A 21,456-nucleotide genomic window follows, 5' to 3' on the forward strand; every position below is an offset into this window, starting at 1 on the left:
AGCTTTCTCACATTGGTTCAAAATTGGAGGGTGACAACCAAAGGAGGACTCCATGAGAACAATGTGGGCATCCCTAGTTAACAAGGTCAAAATCAGAGCAGCATAATTTGACCATAAGGACAAGGGGGAAAGCTTTTTCAAACTGATTACTCAGAGCAGCGCCATCTGACCATGAGGAGAAAATAATGCAGTATCCAGCTACATCTCACATATTCCATTGCTAATTGGGGAGAAGAATAACTCTGTGTCAATTAGCTAGGAGAAAGGAAGCAAGTGACTTTGATTCTCATGTTTCAATCCAACTTGGCTGGTTTAAATATTATGGGAAAAAACAGGAGGAAGAAAGAAAGAAAGTGTATGCCCAAAACTAAAAGAAAATGGTTCAGTTTTTGTTATCTCATGGTGTGAAAGAGTAAAAGATAATGCTTCCGCTGGGCAGATGCCAAGCACATGGGAATGAGAATGATTAGTAACAGTTTGGCAGAAGACAACAGAAAGTAGGAATTGTGGCACACAACCTAGAACAGAAGAGGATAAGGGATGTATGAAGATTCCGGTGAACAGTGGACAGTAGATAAGGCATGGGGAAAGTAAAGCAGGGTTAGTCACTAGAGAACCTACTAGTTAAATAAAATGAGAATATGTTGGAGCCAAATATAATTCATTTCATCCCTGAAAACAATTCATCAGCAGAATAACTATACTGTCATTTATCCACGGGAAAGAAAATGATTTGGCAAAGTAAGTGTGGTTTTATTTGGAACATTGTTAAAGTGCAAATCACCATCAAAATAACAAACAAGGCATAGTAGTATACCAATATTATTCTATATGGCTTCACTTTTTTGAACCCCTAAATTGTTCTCCATAATAGTAAGCACTTCCAACCATCAAAGCAACTGTCGCACCCTGAACTACGACACGAGCCCTCATTAACTTCTGGCCCAACTGAGAGTTCCCTTGTCTGAAACTGATCAGCCCAGCCGTAAGCACACCGGCTGTGATCAGTGCACCTGATATAAACAAGTATTAGATCAAAAGGCTAATAGTCATTAATGCCTCCTAGAAACTAAGTTCTTTAAATTTGATCAAGCTCTAATTTACGCGCAAGAACAAAACTGGGCAGGATCTCAAGTGAAAATGAGAGAGGGAGGGGGGGGGGGGGGGGGGGGGGCTGTAAGTAGTGTAACATTTGATCTGGATTAACTTCATCAAGGTAAAGAACACCAGGGATCTATAGTGAAAGAAAAAACAAAATCTTATGTGAAATAATGAAACGTGCTAAGCTGGCAAAAGATTATTGGTGGCATTTATTGATAACAGAGGCTGTTTTTTTTGTAAACTTGATCTCAAGCTGTTAAAATATATGGAATTGATTTCTGAGGTGGTAATGGTACATCAAAGAACCATGACTATAAAATTATCGATTGAAGTTGAAGAAGCTACATATTAACATTACAAAAGAATGCATTGCAGTGAGAGTGGGTCGGGCTGGTTCAGGCCCGTGACCTGGCGTTAACCTACTAAGCAGCACGAGATTCATGTTCTCAAGTGCTATTCACATAGTTATGAGAAAATAATTAGACAAATAATAAAGATTAGTCTAGTAGTTTTGATAAGGAAAAGAAAAGTAAGTATGTTTGGAGAGTTCTCAAGCTCACATTTTTACAATTATTTCTAGTATTAAGAGCTTGAATTAAGATAAAAATGGAAACACACACACGCGCGCGCACACACACATATGTATATATAATTTTCTTTACTAAACATTTTTTAAATGATATATATATATATATATATATATATATATATATATATATAAACATCACACAGAAAAACAGCACAAATACAAAGATATACGCAATTCAGACTTTGAAGGAACACCTGATTGCCTGAGGCCTGGTTATTTTTTACTAACAAAGTAAATATGTATACTAAACTTGGATCGGACGGGGTGGGTCGGGCCTGACCATTGGTGAGTTGGGCCTATAGTGGGTTGGGCCTACTTCTTTGGTCTTGAGTTTGGATCAAAACCAAGCACGGTCCATGAACCGCCACCAAAGTAGGCTAGGTTGGGTTGCCCGAGTTCAGACCCAAATTGGGCTGGGCCAGTTCGGCTCATGGTTCGAACCGGGTTGGGCCCAACCCTAAGAATGCATGTGCACTGTCAAGATAACTGGATCTTAGACATGGCTAGCTCTTGAAACATTAGTTACTAGGTTGCAAGCTGTAGAGAAATAGAAAAATCAAAGTTCATTACTCATCTAATTGTAACCTCTCTTAAATAGAGAATAGAAAGGATATTATAAAATATGTATGAAATAAAATTATATCTAATTACATCTCACAATATCTCATAAGTCATAATATCTACTAGATCTAAATACCAATAATATCCAACACACTTCCTTAAACCGGAGCATATAAACTATATATGTCCAACTTGTTACAAACAAGAATGAAACAACTAGTTGCAAAGGTTTTGGTAATGTCATCTTTACCCGGAACACTTGAAGACGCCAATAATCAGTGAAGTTTAGTCACATGTAGAAGAAACCTTAGACAGGAAAGCCAGTAGAAATCCTAAAGAGATAAGCCAGTAGTGACCCTAAATGAGTTAGGCAGTAAGAAGTAGAAACTCTAGATGGGTCAGCCAAAAAAACAATGCCAAAATGGGTCAGCCAAAAAAACAATGCCAAAATCAAACACTTTTGCATCCAACTGACGAAAGAGAGAGCTACTGTTCACGATGAACTGTATCTACGGATTGCTGTTGTCGGTGAGCAGTACCCGATGAATAGGAACAAAAAAAATTCTTTAGTCTAGCTTTTTTCTAGGTTAGGGTTTTTGATCTTGGAGTCGAATGATGTAGAAGCCAAAGATATTGTCGAATCCGAAGCCAAAGTTATTGTCGAAGCGAAAGATGTGGTCAATGCCGTCAAGGGGAGCATGAACAAGGCCATGCGGAGCATGAACAAGGCCATGCAAAAACCCCTCGACGGCCCTGAGATCTATGGAGAAGTTCTTTAGGATCAAGTAGGCTCCGATACCATGTACACAAATAGAAAAGGGCAAAGTTCATTATTCTTCTAACCTTAATCTCTCTTAAATAGAGACTAAGAGGATATTACAACGTAGCTATCAGATAAAATCTTATCTAATCACATCCCACAAAATCTCAACAATATCTCATAATATCTACTAGATCTAAACACCAATAATATCCAACATAGGCTTGTATGTAAAGCAATCTTGAACTCCCCGTCTTTGTGCTCCTTGTGACTCTTCAGATTGAGGATGACCAACTTTTAAAGGCAAATAATGAACAGAATGGGCATGTTCTATTTTTCAGTTTCAAATGATAAGCCCTCAAGACCAGGTGCTTTAATGCCAGGAATGTATGTGTATGATAAGGTTTTAAGAACTATGATGATCAGCGACAAGAGACTGATATTCCATATACAGCAACATTTTAATGACAAAACTAGTACGTGACAACATTTACTAAAAGAGTGTGCTGCAGCTGCTACTCATAATGTGATAGAAAGAACATGCGGATATAAGGAAAAACCTGCCTGAGGTGTGGCTTTAGATAGATATTACCAGACAAGTTAAGGCACAAAACCAGTAAGAAAGAACCAAAGACTGGGATTTCAAGATAATGTCACCAGAAAACTCAACTTTTATTCAATTTCTCCACAAACGACCTTCTTTCAGGTTATATGAACAGTACGTGCATATTATGACCTCCGACTCAAGACTTAATCTCCAAACATGAAATAAAAGCACTGAACAGTAAATTACGAGAGATGGAATCAGTTTACTGGAATCTATTTTTTCTTCTGCAAATAAAACATAAACTTAAAACTGAACGATAAAAAAATCAAATATGATCCCTAACTCAAAGGAAACTCCCGTATTCTCTTCGAAGAGTTCAACTTACCCAGATACCTAACTCGGCATCATGTACAACAAAATTTGCAAAAGGCACAGTTTAATTAACAACTTAGTAGCCTTTATTTGAATAGCTTCATTTCATTTTTCTTCTAGCATAGTTTGTCCTTGAACTTTGTCTTGCTGCCTAATCTGGACAAAATTTGCAGAGGAGAAGGCCGAGGTGCAGGTTGGACGGTTATGATTCATTTGCATCAAGTGCAAACAATACCTAGGATGCTTAAGTGCGTGTGATTCAGCTCTCTAAAGCTGAACTCAGTAGTTAAAGCATGACTCTGTACTGAGAAGAACACGGATAGCAGACACAGGTACAATGCCACGTATTGCCAACAAAAAGACTTTGCAAAGCATACTGTCAATGCAAACCCACATCAGTTATATGTTTCTGATTATACTGTGTGCAGATCTCCTCTATTGACAATCAACTTCTTTTAATTCTGATGAATACAGAAATTATCATCTTGTGTGTCTCCCTCACTTTATTGTGCTTGGCTTGCTGTGCTTTTCTTTCATTAGAATTAGGAGTCACCTCAATAACCGCAAACCTTCTGTAAAGTAAACCATTTTTATCGAGCAAGCATTGAAATATCCACTCTCCAAAAGTATAACAAGATAACATAAACTTAGCATTGAGGTTCTTAGAAATTGTTGGAACCATTGCTAGGATTGTAATTGATGACACACAAGCTTCGAATCCCAGTATACTGAAGCTGTTGATAGTAATAAGTATAAGCCTGCTAAGTGACCTACACCCTCCTCTATAGAACGACCTCAACTAGATGCCATCTGTATTTAATGCATTTGTCCTTGTATCAGACAGTAATAACATAATTATTCTCCTAAATATATACCTTGTACCTTAAGACCTTAAACAATAGACCGGTCAGGCATCCATGACGCCTCATGCTTTGCTTCAATTCAGGCAAGTGAAGATGATGTCTCTGTTAGTAATCTTGATGAAGATGATTAGAATCCAAGATCCTACTCATTTCTGTCCATGAAGATAACCTCCCCCCACCCCCCACCCTTCTCCCAAACACTTTTCTGTTTTTATTCCCTTTTTCAGTTATCTATACCCTTTGCCCCTCAGATGATGCTACTGAAGAAACCATCCGAAGGCTATTCACAACAGAATAGGCTCTCTATAAATTTTCCCTCCTTCCGCTCCCTTCCTCGCTCATTTTAACCATTACCAGAAGAGAAAAAAAACAAAGAAAACAAAAGAGGCGAAGGCCCTGAAACAATATTTAAAAACAATGAAGATACAAAGAAAAAGGAAGCAGGAACAAAAAACCTTGGCCATTACAACAAAATACCATAGACCTAGGCTTAGATTTTAAAGAGCCATAACGGACAGGAATTAGGGAAGTCTACATCTACCATAAATCTGTTTACTTTCAATGAATAGGGAAGTAACAAGGAAAGGAACAAGAAGGACTAGCAGTAGCATTTGACAACTTTTGATGAAGAGGGCTCTATTCAATATATATACAGAAACAGAGGAAAATGATTTTAAAAAAGTGACTAGATTATTGCCTTAAAAAGATAGTTACTTGCATTCCCTGCTATGCAGGACAGTAAACCAGTGAGAAAGAACAAGGGGAAATTTTTAGCAATATGGGGTGTCAAACCGTAGTACACAGATAAGGCAAATGTTAAAAACCTTAGTACATATAAATGGAAGAAACATGCATGACTACGAAAATTATTACATACATAAGGCAAATGTTAAATATTTAGACTACATTAGAATTGTGTTTACAAAAATAAATGTTCACCTCAGATACGAAATATTTTCAAGTTATCCAAGTTAATAGTCACAAGAACCATCATTTTATTTTATTCAGAAATTGGACGAATTATATAAAAGCAATAGATGTATAAATCAAATAGAATTGCTCACCCACTGCCCATATATTTGACTTTTAACTTTCTAATCTCAGGGTTCATCTACGATGTCTTTGATACATCTAAATATGTCAAGTATCCAACACATATCTGTCAAGTATTGGAGAGTCCAAGTACTGAATACATAGCGTGTCGGGCAGGCGAGCCATCAATCGATGACCTATCTGCTATAGTTATGTCTCCTTCTTGAAAGTATTGATGCTACAAACTAAATACAGAGAGAAAGTATAGAAAAATTATAGAAGATGGCTATCTAACTACGCTAATAAATCAGATAAGATCCTGACTTATGAAGATATGTAGCAACTAGCAAGTTAAGTGCTGCAATGACCTATAAACAGACATTTGCAAGAGATCTAGCATAGTGCATCTTGCACCCTAACCAATCAAGCAGAAGCGTGTGGCTTAGCCTTATGTGTTGCATTGAGATCAAGGCATGTTGAAAGGTCTTTGACTCTTTGCAGTGTGAATTTGCCAATGCAGAACTTGCAGAATCAATATTTAAAAGCTCATGGAATCCTGCTCCAGCTTGTACATTCTCCAATGATACCTAGTCCAACTTGATGATAAAAGGGTGAAAGGGGAAAGGGATCAAGAAAGTTTTAAGTTCATTCACAAAGACATCAGAGAGCTTCACGGTTAGATTTGTTCTCATTTAGACAAGGTGTTACAAATATTATGCCATTAGACTTCTTATTATATAGATCTGATGCATTTAAATATGTCTATATTGATGTTGACTATTTAAGCAATGCTTCAAAAATCAGGTTTCGTTCTTTGTGCAAGTAGAAGAAGGTCATCTCTACCTATGTATGTATTCAAGTCTTTGAACTGTTTAAGAAATATTTGAAACCCAGCGATAATTGTCCTTTTGTACAAGTAGACCCTGCCAGGTGTTTATTGATGAAGGATTCATGCATGTTCTGAATTCATGAACCAGACAATTTTTCTTCGTTCACGACACTGATTGATATGGATGTGCAATAGTTCAACAAGAATGCATCAAATCTTCCATATTCCATTTTCCTTTATCTCTATTTGCTTCCCCACCTTAAACCTCTAAGTCTCCCAACTTTGATCTCCACCTGCTGTTCGTGCCAAACCTTCTAGCCAAAAGGAAAACTCTAAATGGAACGCTTATAGCCCGATAAAGCCCCAGGCAAAATCCAACAACAACATTAACTGGTTCCAGCTTATGTTTTTGCCCTGGCAGAAACCCAAACATCCCTTTTTTGTGCCATACGTCCAGAAACAAATAAAACAGTATACATTATGTTTTCAATCTGAAACAAACCCTTTTACCGCATTGTTGTAAAAAGTAGCCCAGATGGGTGCCTAAGTGACCTAGATATGGAGCTTTGGCTAAGTAGCTTTCTAGAAGTCCAGGTGATTGCTTAAGCGGTTATAGGTGTTAGGAACTTCCTAGCACACCTGGAACCTAGCACTTCTTAAACATTGTCTGCTAAGCCATCATACCATTGCCCATTTGTGAGCATAAAGGAATGCGAGACTACATATTTATTTATTTCTATTTTATTTCCTTTTTTTGCTTGTGTGTGTGCGGGTGCATATGTTGGTGGGGGGTGCATAAGGAACAGGAAGGAGCTATTGAATTAGCTTCAGGACTGGAAATTGGTGCTTTGGCTGAATCACTATTGAGCTTGTTGGAGATGAAGTAAGAAGGGAAGCTATGTAGCACGGACACGGATCCGACACGGTCATCCGACACGCCGACACGAGGCAAATCGTAAAAAATACATAGGATACGTGTGTTCGACACGTGTGTCCGACACGGACACGACACGACACGACACGGCTTCATGTTATGCGTGTCCGTGCTTCATAGAAGGGAAGTGCCCCTGTTCCTTCCAAGCTACCATCTCCTTACCAAAAATTGAGATACTGGATGTGATTCAACCACGTATATTCAGATATTTAGGCTCCATTAGATGCCAGAGGCTTTCTTCGATTAGCTAAATGCAGAAAATCCATAGTTAATGGGGACGACTTTCGAAAATGCGTATTGCAGGGACTTTCACATTATGTATTATGCAATAATAGCTAGTCTGTCAGAAAATGTGGCTTATTACTTGGTTCCGCCAATTCCTTCAAGACTACTAGAAGGAAGGCAGATAGTAAGAGCCATAAAGCCATATGGAACAGGTACAACTGCAACACGTTGGACCATCCGGCGAGACTTCACTTCAGTAACAAAAGTTTTTAATTATGTTGTCAATAACCAGCAAAATGGTTTCTATACCATGTGGGTTAACCTTGTTTAGACACTCGAAGGACAAGGTCACTCAATATATCGATCCATATCAATTCTTAACACATCCTCCACAGCTGTCACTAACAGACAGGATATCAACAACCACAAGGAATTGTATTTTCCGCACGTACGTATTTAGACATTGTTGATGCATTTATGTACTTGTTATGTTGTTAGTCTCCTATCTAGATGTCTCCTTAAGATCTTTTAATGGAATGCAGCGCTATTTTACACGCCTTTTATTCTACCGCATACAAGCAAATGGGTGAATCTAAAAGTAACCCTGTGAGATTATTTTTTTTCCAATGCCTCTAACAGCTAACGAGATTCATCTAAAGACTCGATTTTTACAACTAAAATAACATAAACTAAATAATTAGATAAATAAGCAGTTCGCAATCTCGCAGGTTTCACGGTGTAGTTTGATAATCGAACATGATTTCTTAGATCAAGGGCATCGAACTCTTATCGGATACAGAATCAGGTGGAAATTGCAGATTAATGAAGGGGGGAAAACGGAAAATTACCAACAGGAACGAGAGGATTCTTGACGGGCTTCTTCTGATCGAAGAGTTGTTCCACCTGCTTAGCGTCCGCCATTCCCATATTTCCTTTCCCTGCTCTGGGTGAATATCTTTTTTAACCTTTCTTTCTTTCTTTCTTTTTTAATAAAGGATATATATATATTTTCTTTCGTATGACGGAATTGGGGATTTTCGCTTTTACATGTAGGTTTCTTTTCGTTTCAGCCCTTAGATCTTTAATAGGTTTGACATTAGCCCCTCTCATATAATGGAAATTGCTATTTGCTCCCCGAATCTTATAAGTTGTTTCAAATTAGTCTCATCTCTAGAATTCTTATCTAATATGATAACCGTGACGGGTTTAGTTAGTTTTAGTGATTAACCATGAATGGTTATATCCATTAAACCTCATTAAGTGCATGCTCGTTAGATTTGAGATAGAGAGAAAATATATTATAAAAAGGGTAGGGTGAGGAGATGACCGTAGAAAAAGAATGGATATGAGTTTTAAGCAAATTTGTGATGTAAATAAGTTTCATTAAAATGGCTATATGGAAATATGTGACTAGCATTACACGATAATAGAATAAATATTCATCTCAAATTAAGCGACAGTTGGAGGAACTAATTTAGGGCCGGTTTGTTTGCACGAAAGTAATTATGAAGTAGCTAAAGTAAAATAAGTAAATGCTACTTCTGCTATTTCCAAGCAAAAAAACATGTTTGGTTCTTTGAAAAACTTACTTCCATTACTTTCTTAAATGCTTATGTGGCACCTACGTGTCATCCTTACTTCCAAAATAGTTTTCCAATCCTTAATATTCAGAAGTAGCTCGGAAGTAGTTGAAATGCATATTAATTAGGAAATAAATAATTTTTTTATTAATATTTTCTTTATCGGTTACTTCTAACAGCTTTTCATTGATAAAATTACTTCCTAGTAATATTTCCAAATGTTATCCAAACAAAAAAAGTAAATGAAGAAGAAGTTCTACTTCCATTACTTCTAAAAATATACGAAACAAACAAAAAAAGTATTATTTCCACTACTTCCTATTTCACAATTTTAAAAGTTACTTCTATAACCTATTTCTTACTTCTAATGCTTCCATTATCCAAACGGTGCCTTAAGGTAACTCATAAGATTTGAGGCAACTCGTAAGATTTGAGGCTAGTAGCTCAATAAATTGAGGGCCTACTTCAAATAAGAAGAAGTAAGGGACCGGTATAGGAAAAAAACCTTCTGCTTGGGGGCCTTGGGGATGTAAAGAGGATCTAGCAAATATGGAAAAGTTGAGGAGGAATATGCGCAGCAGTGTTATGGGGACGTGGCTGGAGAAAGACTGCTTCTTTCTCGCTTCGCGTCGGCTCTCAGCTTTGTTGGCCCGACGATCGTCATCCACCTCGTGTTCCTAGCGTTAATTTCCATAAAAGTCCGGACTTATTGACTAATCTCACATTTCATCTTTAGCGAATAACCTTATTAAATTATAAGACTACTGGATCTCAAACTTAGAGGAGGAAGGACCATAAATTCACCATGGCTTAGAAATTATACTGTTTTCTTACGAGGAAATAGTATATTAATCTCAGGTTTCTAACTAAACTTGGAGCTATAATCGTTTCTCTTGCAAACCCACACTAATGGCCATGAAGCAGCTATGATGCTAAACTGTAGTGAATGCGGAAATTAGCTAAATAAAGCCTATGTGAGACCTATGCAATAATGTTTCTGACATGGGTTTCCTACGATAATCGTAGGGGGTCCTCTGGTCAAAGTGGTGGCACTCGGCATCATTTATCAAAGGAGTAGTGTTACAGGGACCCCAAATAGGGGACCCCTGACGGGAGAGGTGAGGTGTCAGTTTGGGGGCTGATTTACTGTTCATGAACAGTAAATCAGCCCCCCAGGACTGACACCTCACATGTCCCCTCTGCTGGAATAGTAATAATAATTTGCCCTTGAACATCTAATATAAATTATGTAATGATATTGTAATGTTAATAAATTTAATTGTTGCACATAATTTGGGTATTATTTATATAATTGTTATATATATCCTTAGAAGTTATTTTGTTAGATCATGCATTGTGATGGTCACTTGCTTGGAGATATGATCTAACTTAGAAATTTCTTAAATTTGTGCTTAACCTATAACTAGTAAAGGATAACTTTGTTATAACAGGTTATTATGCATGACACCGATATATGAGATATGGTGGTGGGTCTCAACCATCGGGAATGGAGATTCTCCGGGTGTATGTCATAAGCACGCATTATGATGTGTGTAGCACTGGACCGTATTTGAATTCTCTAGGATGAGTCACCTAAGAGATAGAGAATTCAAATTGTTACATGGTCCCTTTGACTTGATGATATTGTCATTTTTGATTTGATAATTTAGTATGCTTTGATGTGATGGTTAAGCTTGTTTAGCAAGCGCTACACAACCTGAAACATTGGGTTGCTAAATTTCATTTAGGAAAATGATGGATGTCTAGATAGGATCCAGTATAGGTTATCCTAAAGAAAGTACTAGGTATTATATTGATAATCCTAGTGTAGTTTTCAGACAATAATTATTACTAGAAATATGTTCTTTTATAAAGTCAAGCTTGATAATTAGGATTTATATAACTCAAGAAGAAAATTTGTTTTCTTTAGTGGGAGAGTTATTTAATCCAGTGGGAGAAACTTCAAATGAGTTGAAGATTGTATAAATTTAGTGGGAGCTTTAAGTAATAAAGTAAATGTAGATTTACTTACTAAATTTATTGTTGAATACACTGATTACAATTAGGAGATCAAACAGGATTTTCATCCACCTGTATAGTACAGTAGCCTTGTTAAAATATATTTGATGAAAAGTAACAAGGAGAATAAAAATCCTAAAACTTACACAAAAGTCATGTTGGACATGATTTCATGTAAGAGACCTGATATCATATTTGATGACAAACGGGTATTAATTATTGAAGAATCTTTTCCTCTAATTGTAATATTATAGTTCATAAGGATCCATTTAGTCATTTCAACGTGTTATGAATATAAGATATCAATAAATGGATTTTAAAATAACCTTCTTGAATGGATATCTTTAAGAAGATATTTACATATTATAGAATCAAGTATGTAAAATTCAAGAAGATAAAATTGATTAATTGAATCAATTAAAGTTATGAACTTAATCAATCAAACATTCATTTTGATGAAATGTTTAAGGAAATTGATTTTAATCATATCCTTAAAAAGAAATAATGTGTGTATAAGGAACAATAAAGTAAGTCCATTATATTCCTATCATTGCATGTTGATGACATATTGCTCATTAAGAATGATATTTTTTAATGTCATGAGTAAAAGTAAGATTTAGTTCTTTATGAAGGATTTTCTTTTGACATTCTATATCGTAGATCTTAAACTCTATATAGATAGAGAAATAGATATATAGAGTTGTCACAATCTACTTATATGGATAAGATCCATAAAAGATTCAACTTAATAAGATTCCAAGAAAGGAAAGGTTCCTATAAGACATAAACAATCTCTCTTTAAGGAAATGTGTCCCAAAAAGGTTATTGATCTTGTAAGTAGTTTTCAATCCAATCATAATAATAGAAAGTCTGTTTCGGGTTATATTTATATCATTAATAATAATAGCAGAATATGTAGTGCCATGTTAAATCATTAAAAGAAGGAATATGGATTAATGAGTTATTCCATAAGCTTAATATTATTTCTTGTAATAATTTTCTTTCTCATTATTATTTGATAGTAATGGAGCTGTTGCAAGAAGCTTAGAAAGAAAAATTATCTTATTAAAGGTTAATAAGAAGAAATATGTTATGGTTTAATAGATGGCTGAGCAGATAACATTTAATGTCCTTTTATAGACCATTGTCTTAAAATGTTTTTGACAGATGGGAGTAAGGATTATATCTGATTGGATGTTAGGGCAAGTGGGAGATTGCTGGAATAGTAATAATAATTTGCCCTTGAACATCCAATACAAATTATGTAATAATATTGTAATGTTAATAAATTTAATTGTTGCACATAATTTGGGTATTATTTATATAATTGTTATATATATCCTTAGAAGTTATTTTGTTAGATCATGCATTGTGATGGTCACTTGCTTGGAGATATGATCTAACTTAGAAATTTCTTAAATTTGTGCTTAACCTATAACTAGTAAAGGATAACTTTGTTATAACAGGTTATTATGCATGACACCGATATATGAGATATGGTGGTGGGTCTCAACCATCGAGAATGGAGATTCTCCGGGTGTATGTCATAAGCACGCATTATGATGTGTGTAGCACTAGACCGTATTTGAATTCTCTAGGATGAGTCACCTAAGAGATAGAGAGTTCAAATTGTTACATGGTCCCTTTGACTTGATGATATTATCATTTTCGATTTGATAATTTAGTATGCTTTGATGTGATGGTTAAGCTTGTTTAGCAAGCGCTACACAACCTGAAACATTGGGTTGCTAAATTTCATTTAGGAAAATGATGGATGTCTAGATAGGATCCAGTATGCTCATTATGATGAGTTAATTTATTATGCATTCCCATGAAGCTATTAAATTCCTGCCGGCAGGTAGCTTTGAAAATATTTTTACAAAATTTATTTTCTTATAAAAAATAAAATATTTTGATGTTTCAAAATAATTTTTATTTATGTTCATGGGAATTGCAAATTTAGACATGAGCAAATAGGTGAGTTGTCCTACTTAAAAGAGTTGCCTAGAATAAATGATACTGGAAGGGATTGAATGTAAGATATTATTTATTAATAATTAATCCCATATTATGGAAGAGCTTTTATGAACAATTGGTCGGATAGGGATTTGATTGTTAAATTAAAATTATTAATTTGATTAATAATTGGTTCTCGATATGGGACCCAATTGGTCTCACTAATGTCATTAGAAGAGGTATACATGCAATACAATTCTATTTCTATCCTTAATTGTTATGGATAAAGTTTTTGAATAAATCTATTTCTATCCTTAATTGTTATGGATAAAGTTTTTGAACAAATCTATTCTAACCTTAATTGTTATGGATAGAGTTCTAGATAATTATGAATTGTTTAAAGTTAAAATCTCTAAGACTAGTGTAATCCTATAAATAGGGTTCATATGTAGCCTTATGAGAAGAGATAGATGAGATTGAAAATCTTATGAAGATAATATGAAGAAATAGATTTTTGAGAACCTATCTCTCAGTATTGCTCCTCTACGGTGACGGGTGGATTTCAATTGGAGGCTTTTTCTCTTGAGGAAGCTATTTTGGATTGATCTCGGGACAGATTATTATAGAAATTCGGAAAGCGTTTCAGGTATTTTTCTAATATTTAATTAATTTTGATTAATAGTCATGATATGCTTTTTCCGCTGCGTTGTATGTCATGACTCCAACAGATGGTATCAGAGCGGGTTTAGAATCCAATCTGTAATAATTTAATAAGATTAAATTATTTTTTTAATTCGGATTACTGTTCATCGGTGAATGTTACTGTTCATGACCGACACTGTTTTCACCGGATATTGGACTGTTCATCGCCGGACTGTTCACGAAAGGTGCTACTGTTCAATGCCGAGAAACTTTTCACGGCAGTAGGTACTGATTCTGTTCATCGACGAGAACACTGTTCACGGCCGGCGGTACTGTTCATCCGCCGGAAATACTGTTCATCATGGTTACTATTCATCCCAGTTTAATTTGTTAAACTGAAATTAATTAGATTAAATTAAAAGTTTGATTAGATCAAACTATGGTGTTGTTGTTCAAGGGTTATGATTATTTGATTGGATTAAATTAAAATTTTGATTAAAGATCAAGAGAAAATTTGTTTTCTTTAGTGGGAGAGTTATTTAATCCAGTGGGAGAAACTTCAAATGAGTTGAAGATTGTATAAATTTAGTGGGAGCTTTAAGTAATAAAGTAAATGTAGATTTACTTACTAAATTTATTGTTGAATACACTGATTACAATTAGGAGATCAAACAGGATTTTCATCCACCTGTATAGTACAGTAGCCTTGTTAAAATATATTTGATGAAAAGTAACAAGGAGAATAAAAATCCTAAAACTTACACAAAAGTCATGTTGGACATGATTTCATGTAAGAGACCTGATATCATATTTGATGACAAACGGGTATTAATTATTGAAGAATCTTTTCCTCTAATTGTAATATTATAGTTCATAAGGATCCATTTAGTCATTTCAACGTGTTATGAATATAAGATATCAATAAATGGATTTTAAAATAACCTTCTTGAATGGATATCTTTAAGAAGATATTTACATATTATAGAATCAAGTATGTAAAATTCAAGAAGATAAAATTGATTAATTGAATCAATTAAAGTTATGAACTTAATCAATCAAACATTCATTTTGATGAAATGTTTAAGGAAATTGATTTTAATCATATCCTTAAAAAGAAATAATGTGTGTATAAGGAACAATAAAGTAAGTCCATTATATTCCTATCATTGCATGTTGATGACATATTGCTCATTAAGAATGATATTTTTTAATGTCATGAGTAAAAGTAAGATTTAGTTCTTTATGAAGGATTTTCTTTTGACATTCTATATCGTAGATCTTAAACTCTATATAGATAGAGAAATAGATATATAGAGTTGTCACAATCTACTTATATGGATAAGATCCATAAAAGATTCAACTTAATAAGATTCCAAGAAAGGAAAGGTTCCTATAAGACATAAACAATCTCTCTTTAAGGAAATGTGTCCCAAAAAGGTTATTGATCTTGTAAGTAGTTTTCAATCCAATCATAATAATAGAAAGTCTGTTTCGGGTTATATTTATATCATTAATAATAATAGCAGAATATGTAGTGCCATGTTAAATCATTAAAAGAAGGAATATGGATTAATGAGTTATTCCATAAGCTTAATATTATTTCTTGTAATAATTTTCTTTCTCATTATTATTTGATAGTAATGGAGCTGTTGCAAGAAGCTTAGAAAGAAAAATTATCTTATTAAAGGTTAATAAGAAGAAATATGTTATGGTTTAATAGATGGCTGAGCAGATAACATTTAATGTCCTTTTATAGACCATTGTCTTAAAATGTTTTTGACAGATGGGAGTAAGGATTATATCTGATTGGATGTTAGGGCAAGTGGGAGATTGCTGGAATAGTAATTAATAATTTGCCCTTGAACATCCAATACAAATTATGTAATAATATTGTAATGTTAATAAATTTAATTGTTGCACATAATTTGGGTATTATTTATATAATTGTTATATATATCCTTAGAAGTTATTTTGTTAGATCATGCATTGTGATGGTCACTTGCTTGGAGATATGATCTAACTTAGAAATTTCTTAAATTTGTGCTTAACCTATAACTAGTAAAGGATAACTTTGTTATAACAGGTTATTATGCATGACACCGATATATGAGATATGGTGGTGGGTCTCAACCATCGAGAATGGAGATTCTCCGGGTGTATGTCATAAGCACGCATTATGATGTGTGTAGCACTAGACCGTATTTGAATTCTCTAGGATGAGTCACCTAAGAGATAGAGAGTTCAAATTGTTACATGGTCCCTTTGACTTGATGATATTATCATTTTCGATTTGATAATTTAGTATGCTTTGATGTGATGGTTAAGCTTGTTTAGCAAGCGCTACACAACCTGAAACATTGGGTTGCTAAATTTCATTTAGGAAAATGATGGATGTCTAGATAGGATCCAGTATGCTCATTATGATGAGTTAATTTATTATGCATTCCCATGAAGCTATTAAATTCCTGCCGGCAGGTAGCTTTGAAAATATTTTTACAAAATTTATTTTCTTATAAAAAATAAAATATTTTGATGTTTCAAAATAATTTTTATTTATGTTCATGGGAATTGCAAATTTAGGCATGAGCAAATAGGTGAGTTGTCCTGCTTAAAAGAGTTACCTAAAATAAATGATACTGGAAGGGATTGAATGTAAGATATTATTTATTAATAATTAATCCCATATTATGGAAGAGCTTTTATGAACAATTGGTCGGATAGGGATTTGATTGTTAAATTAAAATTATTAATTTGATTAATAATTGGTTCTCGATATGGGACCCAATTGGTCTCACTAATGTCATTAGAAGAGGTATACATGCAATGCAATTCTATTTCTATCCTTAATTGTTATGGATAAAGTTTTTGAATAAATTTATTTCTATCCTTAATTGTTATGGATAAAGTTTTTGAACAAATCTATTCTATCCTTAATTGTTATGGATAGAGTTCTAGATAATTATGAATTGTTTAAAGTTAAAATCTCTAAGACTAGTGTAATCCTATAAATAGGGTTCATATGTAGCCTTATGAGAATAGATAGATGAGATTGAAAATCTTATGAAGATAATATGAAGAAATAGATTTTTGAGAACCTATCTCTCAGTATTGCTCCTCTACGGTGACGGGTGGATTTCAATTGGAGGCTTTTTCTCTTGAGGAAGCTATTTTGGATTGATCTCGGGACAGATTATTATAGAAATTCGGAAAGCGTTTCAGGTATTTTTCTAATATTTAATTAATTTTGATTAATAGTCATGATATGTTTTTTCCGCTGCGTTGTATGTCATGACTCCAACACCCTCAGGGTCCCCTATTTTGGGGTCCCTGAGGAGTTTTCCTTATCAAAGGTAGATCAAACTATGCACATTATCTTATCCATGGTTGAAGCGCATAAAATTGTTTGCTTTGGTGACACGTGTAGAATAAACAAAGAACATGCCAACTTAAATTCTACAAGTGAATCGCATTACTAACCTTTATCATGTTAAGTTCTCATTATACCTCGCTACTAACTTTCGTTGTAAGCATATTATCTCCATGTTACTCTCTACTCTCTGAGCATCTCCAACACCTTCCCCATTTTATTGGTATTTTTATTTTTGAAGAATTTTGGGTTTTTTTTGGTCCAATAGATTCCCCATCACATTTCTCAAAATAGGGATGGAGGAGAAAAAAAATGGGAGCATTCCCCAAATCTGCAACATTCTTTAAATTTTTGGGGAGAGCTTTGTCATAAATGTTTCACGTTCTTCAAGTCTCCAACTACTCAAAAAACGACTCAACACTATTTCTTCAAGTCTCCAACTACTCAAAAAACGACTCAACACTATAAAATGAGGGGGCAAAAAACAAAAAGTTCATGTCTAAATCTTTATTGTTAAAGTTCATGTCAAAGATGTAGAATATTTTTATTATTATTGTAATAAATTTAGGATTTTTCAAAATGAGGAAGCTGTTAGAGTTGGAGCAAAAATAATTTGAAGAATATGACTATTGCTTCCCTATTTTGGAGAATTTTTTAGGGAAGCTGTTGGAGATGACTTTAGCGGATGTATCTTCAAGGAAGAGTTGTGTCACGTGACACCACATCCTCCAATATATTGGTAGAGGTTCACTCGATGAGTGGCAAGCATTAACACATTTCCTCCTACAACATTAATCTTACGTACCAAGATATCAAATTTTCTCTAATATTAAAAGAGGACAACTCTTTGATTGAAAATGAAGGGTACGTATTTGTTTTGAAAATATAAAAAAGAGCAAGTGCAACAAGAAATTAACAATCTAATTTAGTTTTGTATTTGTAATTAAATCAAAAGTGATTGTTTGATAAAAATGCATTCTAGTTTCTTAGAATAAACAAAAAGTAGAGGGACTTTGTTAAAAATAAAAATTCATGGTAGTTCATTGAAGGATAATTGGTAGTGTTACTAATGATGTGACGATTGGTACTATTAATTATATGGTGACACCTGAAATTACTCTAGAAGGGGGTTTGAATAGGGTATTTGCTAATCTAATCCGATTTAATACCAATTTGAAAACTTATTAATAATTATATCCTAGCAAGATTGATATTAAATAAAATATGAGCAAGGATGTGTAATTAAACAAGTGTGAAATAAACATGAACAAATATACAAATGAGATAGTGATAAATGATAATCGCAAACACACAATGTGATCACGGAGTTCGGTCACTCCCGACCTACGTCTTCGCTCCTCATTCACGAGGAGAATCTCCACTATCACAAACTGTTTTCAATGTTCACCAAAAATGTTTACAAGTCACACAATCGGTTTTCTAGCTAACCGAAAACTTTTACAACTCACACAATTGTAATCACACAATACACCCTCTAAGTGTTGGCCTAGCCCGTGTCGACTTTCTCAAATGCTCGGATTTACTACCTCTCCCTAGGCTTTACTACCGATGTCACGCCTCTTAGAATCGATCTCGTCTCTCACCACACACTCCTCTTGGTGTACTTGTGTATTATAATGTGTTCTCACAAATTAAGCTCAAGTATAAATGATTTTGTTCTCTAATAATATGAGAACTCAATTAAACTCACACTCAATGTATCACTCACCACAACCCCCTATTAAGCTTGTAGCATCTCATACTTTATATAATTAGGTTGTGGTGAGTGATATATTTGAGTGTGAGCTTAATTGAGTTCTCATCTTGTTAGAGAACAAAAACTTTATATTTGTGAGACTATATGTTGAGATCCATTGTAATACACAAGTGCATCGAGAGAAGTGGTTGGTGAGAGACGTGGTCAATTCCAAGAGGAGTGGCGTCAGTTGTAAAGCCTAGGGAGAGGTTGTAAATCCAAACACTTGAAGAATACGACACGTGAGAGGCCAACATTTAGAGAGTGTGTTGTGTGATTACATTGTGAGTGTTATAAACGTTTATCGGTGAGCGTTGAAAACCGATTGTGTAGTTATCTTTTGAGATAGTAGAGATTATCCTCGAGGGTGAGGAGAGGAGATGTAGGTCGTAGGTCGACCGAACTTCGTGATGATTTGCTTGTGTTTGTGTTTGGTATTAGCGCACTTATTATTGTCTCATTTTTTTATTTCGCCTATTGTCATATTGTTTATTCTTGCATATCCTTGCATATATCCATTATATATATCTCATTGCTAGGATATTTGTTAATTAGTTTTAATTTGGCTTCACAATCGGATTAGATTAACAAATACCCTATTCATCACCCTCTAGGGTAATTTCACATGCCTCGATAGCATTCATGACTCATCGAACCATGCGAGCTCTGCTACGCTGCCAGTCACTTCTCATTTAATACCGAAGTTATCTTTCCTCCAGTCACCAGTCGACACCTGTAAAGCAGAGGTTGACTCTGCTGACAGCCTACATTTCGCCACCGCCCTCATGTGCTCGGTCGAAGTGACTAATCTACTCTTATACCCATGTATAAATACATGTACCGTTTCAGACCGAATTCTGGATTCTGATCCACATTCTCTAATCAGCAAAATCATACTGCACAACAATAACTCACTCAGTTTTTCTTTTCCCCACTCAAGTTCATCAGCTAATTTGAGCGTTGGAGGAACCACGGGAGAACCAATCCCTACCCTCTTACGTGTTTCTACATGTGCAGATCTTTTGACCACCCAATTCAAGAACTGGACATAAAGTCAGGGAAGAAAACGATCACTCATCAATCCTCAACAACCTCATCCAATCCTAGATGTAACTGACTGTGTGATCATATAAACCATCAACAATATCCATATAAAAAATAGAGTATATATAAAAATTAGAAAAGAAGAAGCAATAGTTTAAAAAAATTCCTTCAATTCTATTTAGAAACACATACATGTGATTAAAAAACCCATGTAGAAAAGAAAAAAAAAGACCCCAAGCCTTCTAAGCTAATGATGCGGGTTCAGTTCCCACTATCCACTCCGTATAACTTATTTTACATGTAAGACTCACATGTGCGAGCGCAAGCAAAATAATTGTATACTGTATCTTAAAACAATCAGTTAGTTGCTACTTAGCAACTTCTTAGAGTTCCAATTTAATTTGTTGGCAATTTAAATAAACAAATAGACAAATAACATGACAATTAACAGTGGTAGTATAAAGATGCATTCATAAACAATTATATTCTAAATTCCTATATATCAAATATTTATTCATTTTTCACAATATGTTTTCTTCTCCTCTTGTTGATTTAATTATTCCAAATTAGTAAATTTGTAATTATTACTGTAATAATTTGAATGTTTTACAGTATAATCTTTCGAGTGAAATTAATACTCAAGTGTCATCATATCTATACACATAAAGCATATCCCATGTGTAAATTCAATAATGTTTTTGCTTGTCCTTTCTTATGTTGATTTGGCACTATAGAGATTAATTTTAATATGATAATTTTTTGGTGGAACAATTTTTCAAAACAACCTTATTTTATTTTTTTATTTTTAAAATCGATCCAATTTTTTATTTATCAAAACCGACCAATTTTTTACCACGTCAGCCTAATCAACCTCCTAAACAGTCGGGTTTAAGGCTTCTAATTGGGGTTTAACACCCTCCTAAATAGTCGGGGTTGACAACCCCGACTGTTTAGGAGGGTGATTAGGCTGACGTGGTAAAAAACGAGTCGGTTTTGGTAAATAAAAAAAGTGGGTCGATTAAAAAAAAAAGAAATGGAGCTGTTTTGAAAAATTGTTCTTTTTTGGTGTGATTAATTTTTGGTTTGGATTCTATATCAGTTTTGAGAGAGAGTTAAGAGTCCATAATTGTCTTTGACCATATATTCACATGTTTTCCTATTCTATATCAGTTTTGAGTAGAGCTTTCTTTTTGTGTTCCTTTTTTTAACTTTCCAGTAAAACCAAAAAAAAAGATAAAAGAAAAGAAAACGCTATTAGTTAAATTAATAACTTTTAATA

At 34.3% G+C, this 21,456-nt stretch overlaps 1 protein-coding gene across 1 annotated transcript; it reads right to left on the reverse strand.

The window, feature by feature from the left end:
• Nucleotides 687–8,801, reverse strand: LOC109840334 (RING-H2 finger protein ATL48-like). The gene is made up of 2 exons (XM_020408936.1): nucleotides 8,662–8,801; nucleotides 687–1,013 (listed from the first exon to the last, which is right to left on the reverse strand). Exons 1-2 carry the CDS (start codon nucleotides 8,738–8,740, stop codon nucleotides 838–840), a joined length of 255 nt encoding a protein of 84 aa, XP_020264525.1. The 5' UTR covers nucleotides 8,741–8,801; the 3' UTR covers nucleotides 687–837.

The sequence above is a fragment of the Asparagus officinalis genome, chromosome 5 (assembly GCF_001876935.1).
Source record: "Asparagus officinalis chromosome 5, Aspof.V1, whole genome shotgun sequence".
Taxonomy (NCBI): Eukaryota; Viridiplantae; Streptophyta; class Magnoliopsida; order Asparagales; family Asparagaceae; genus Asparagus; species Asparagus officinalis.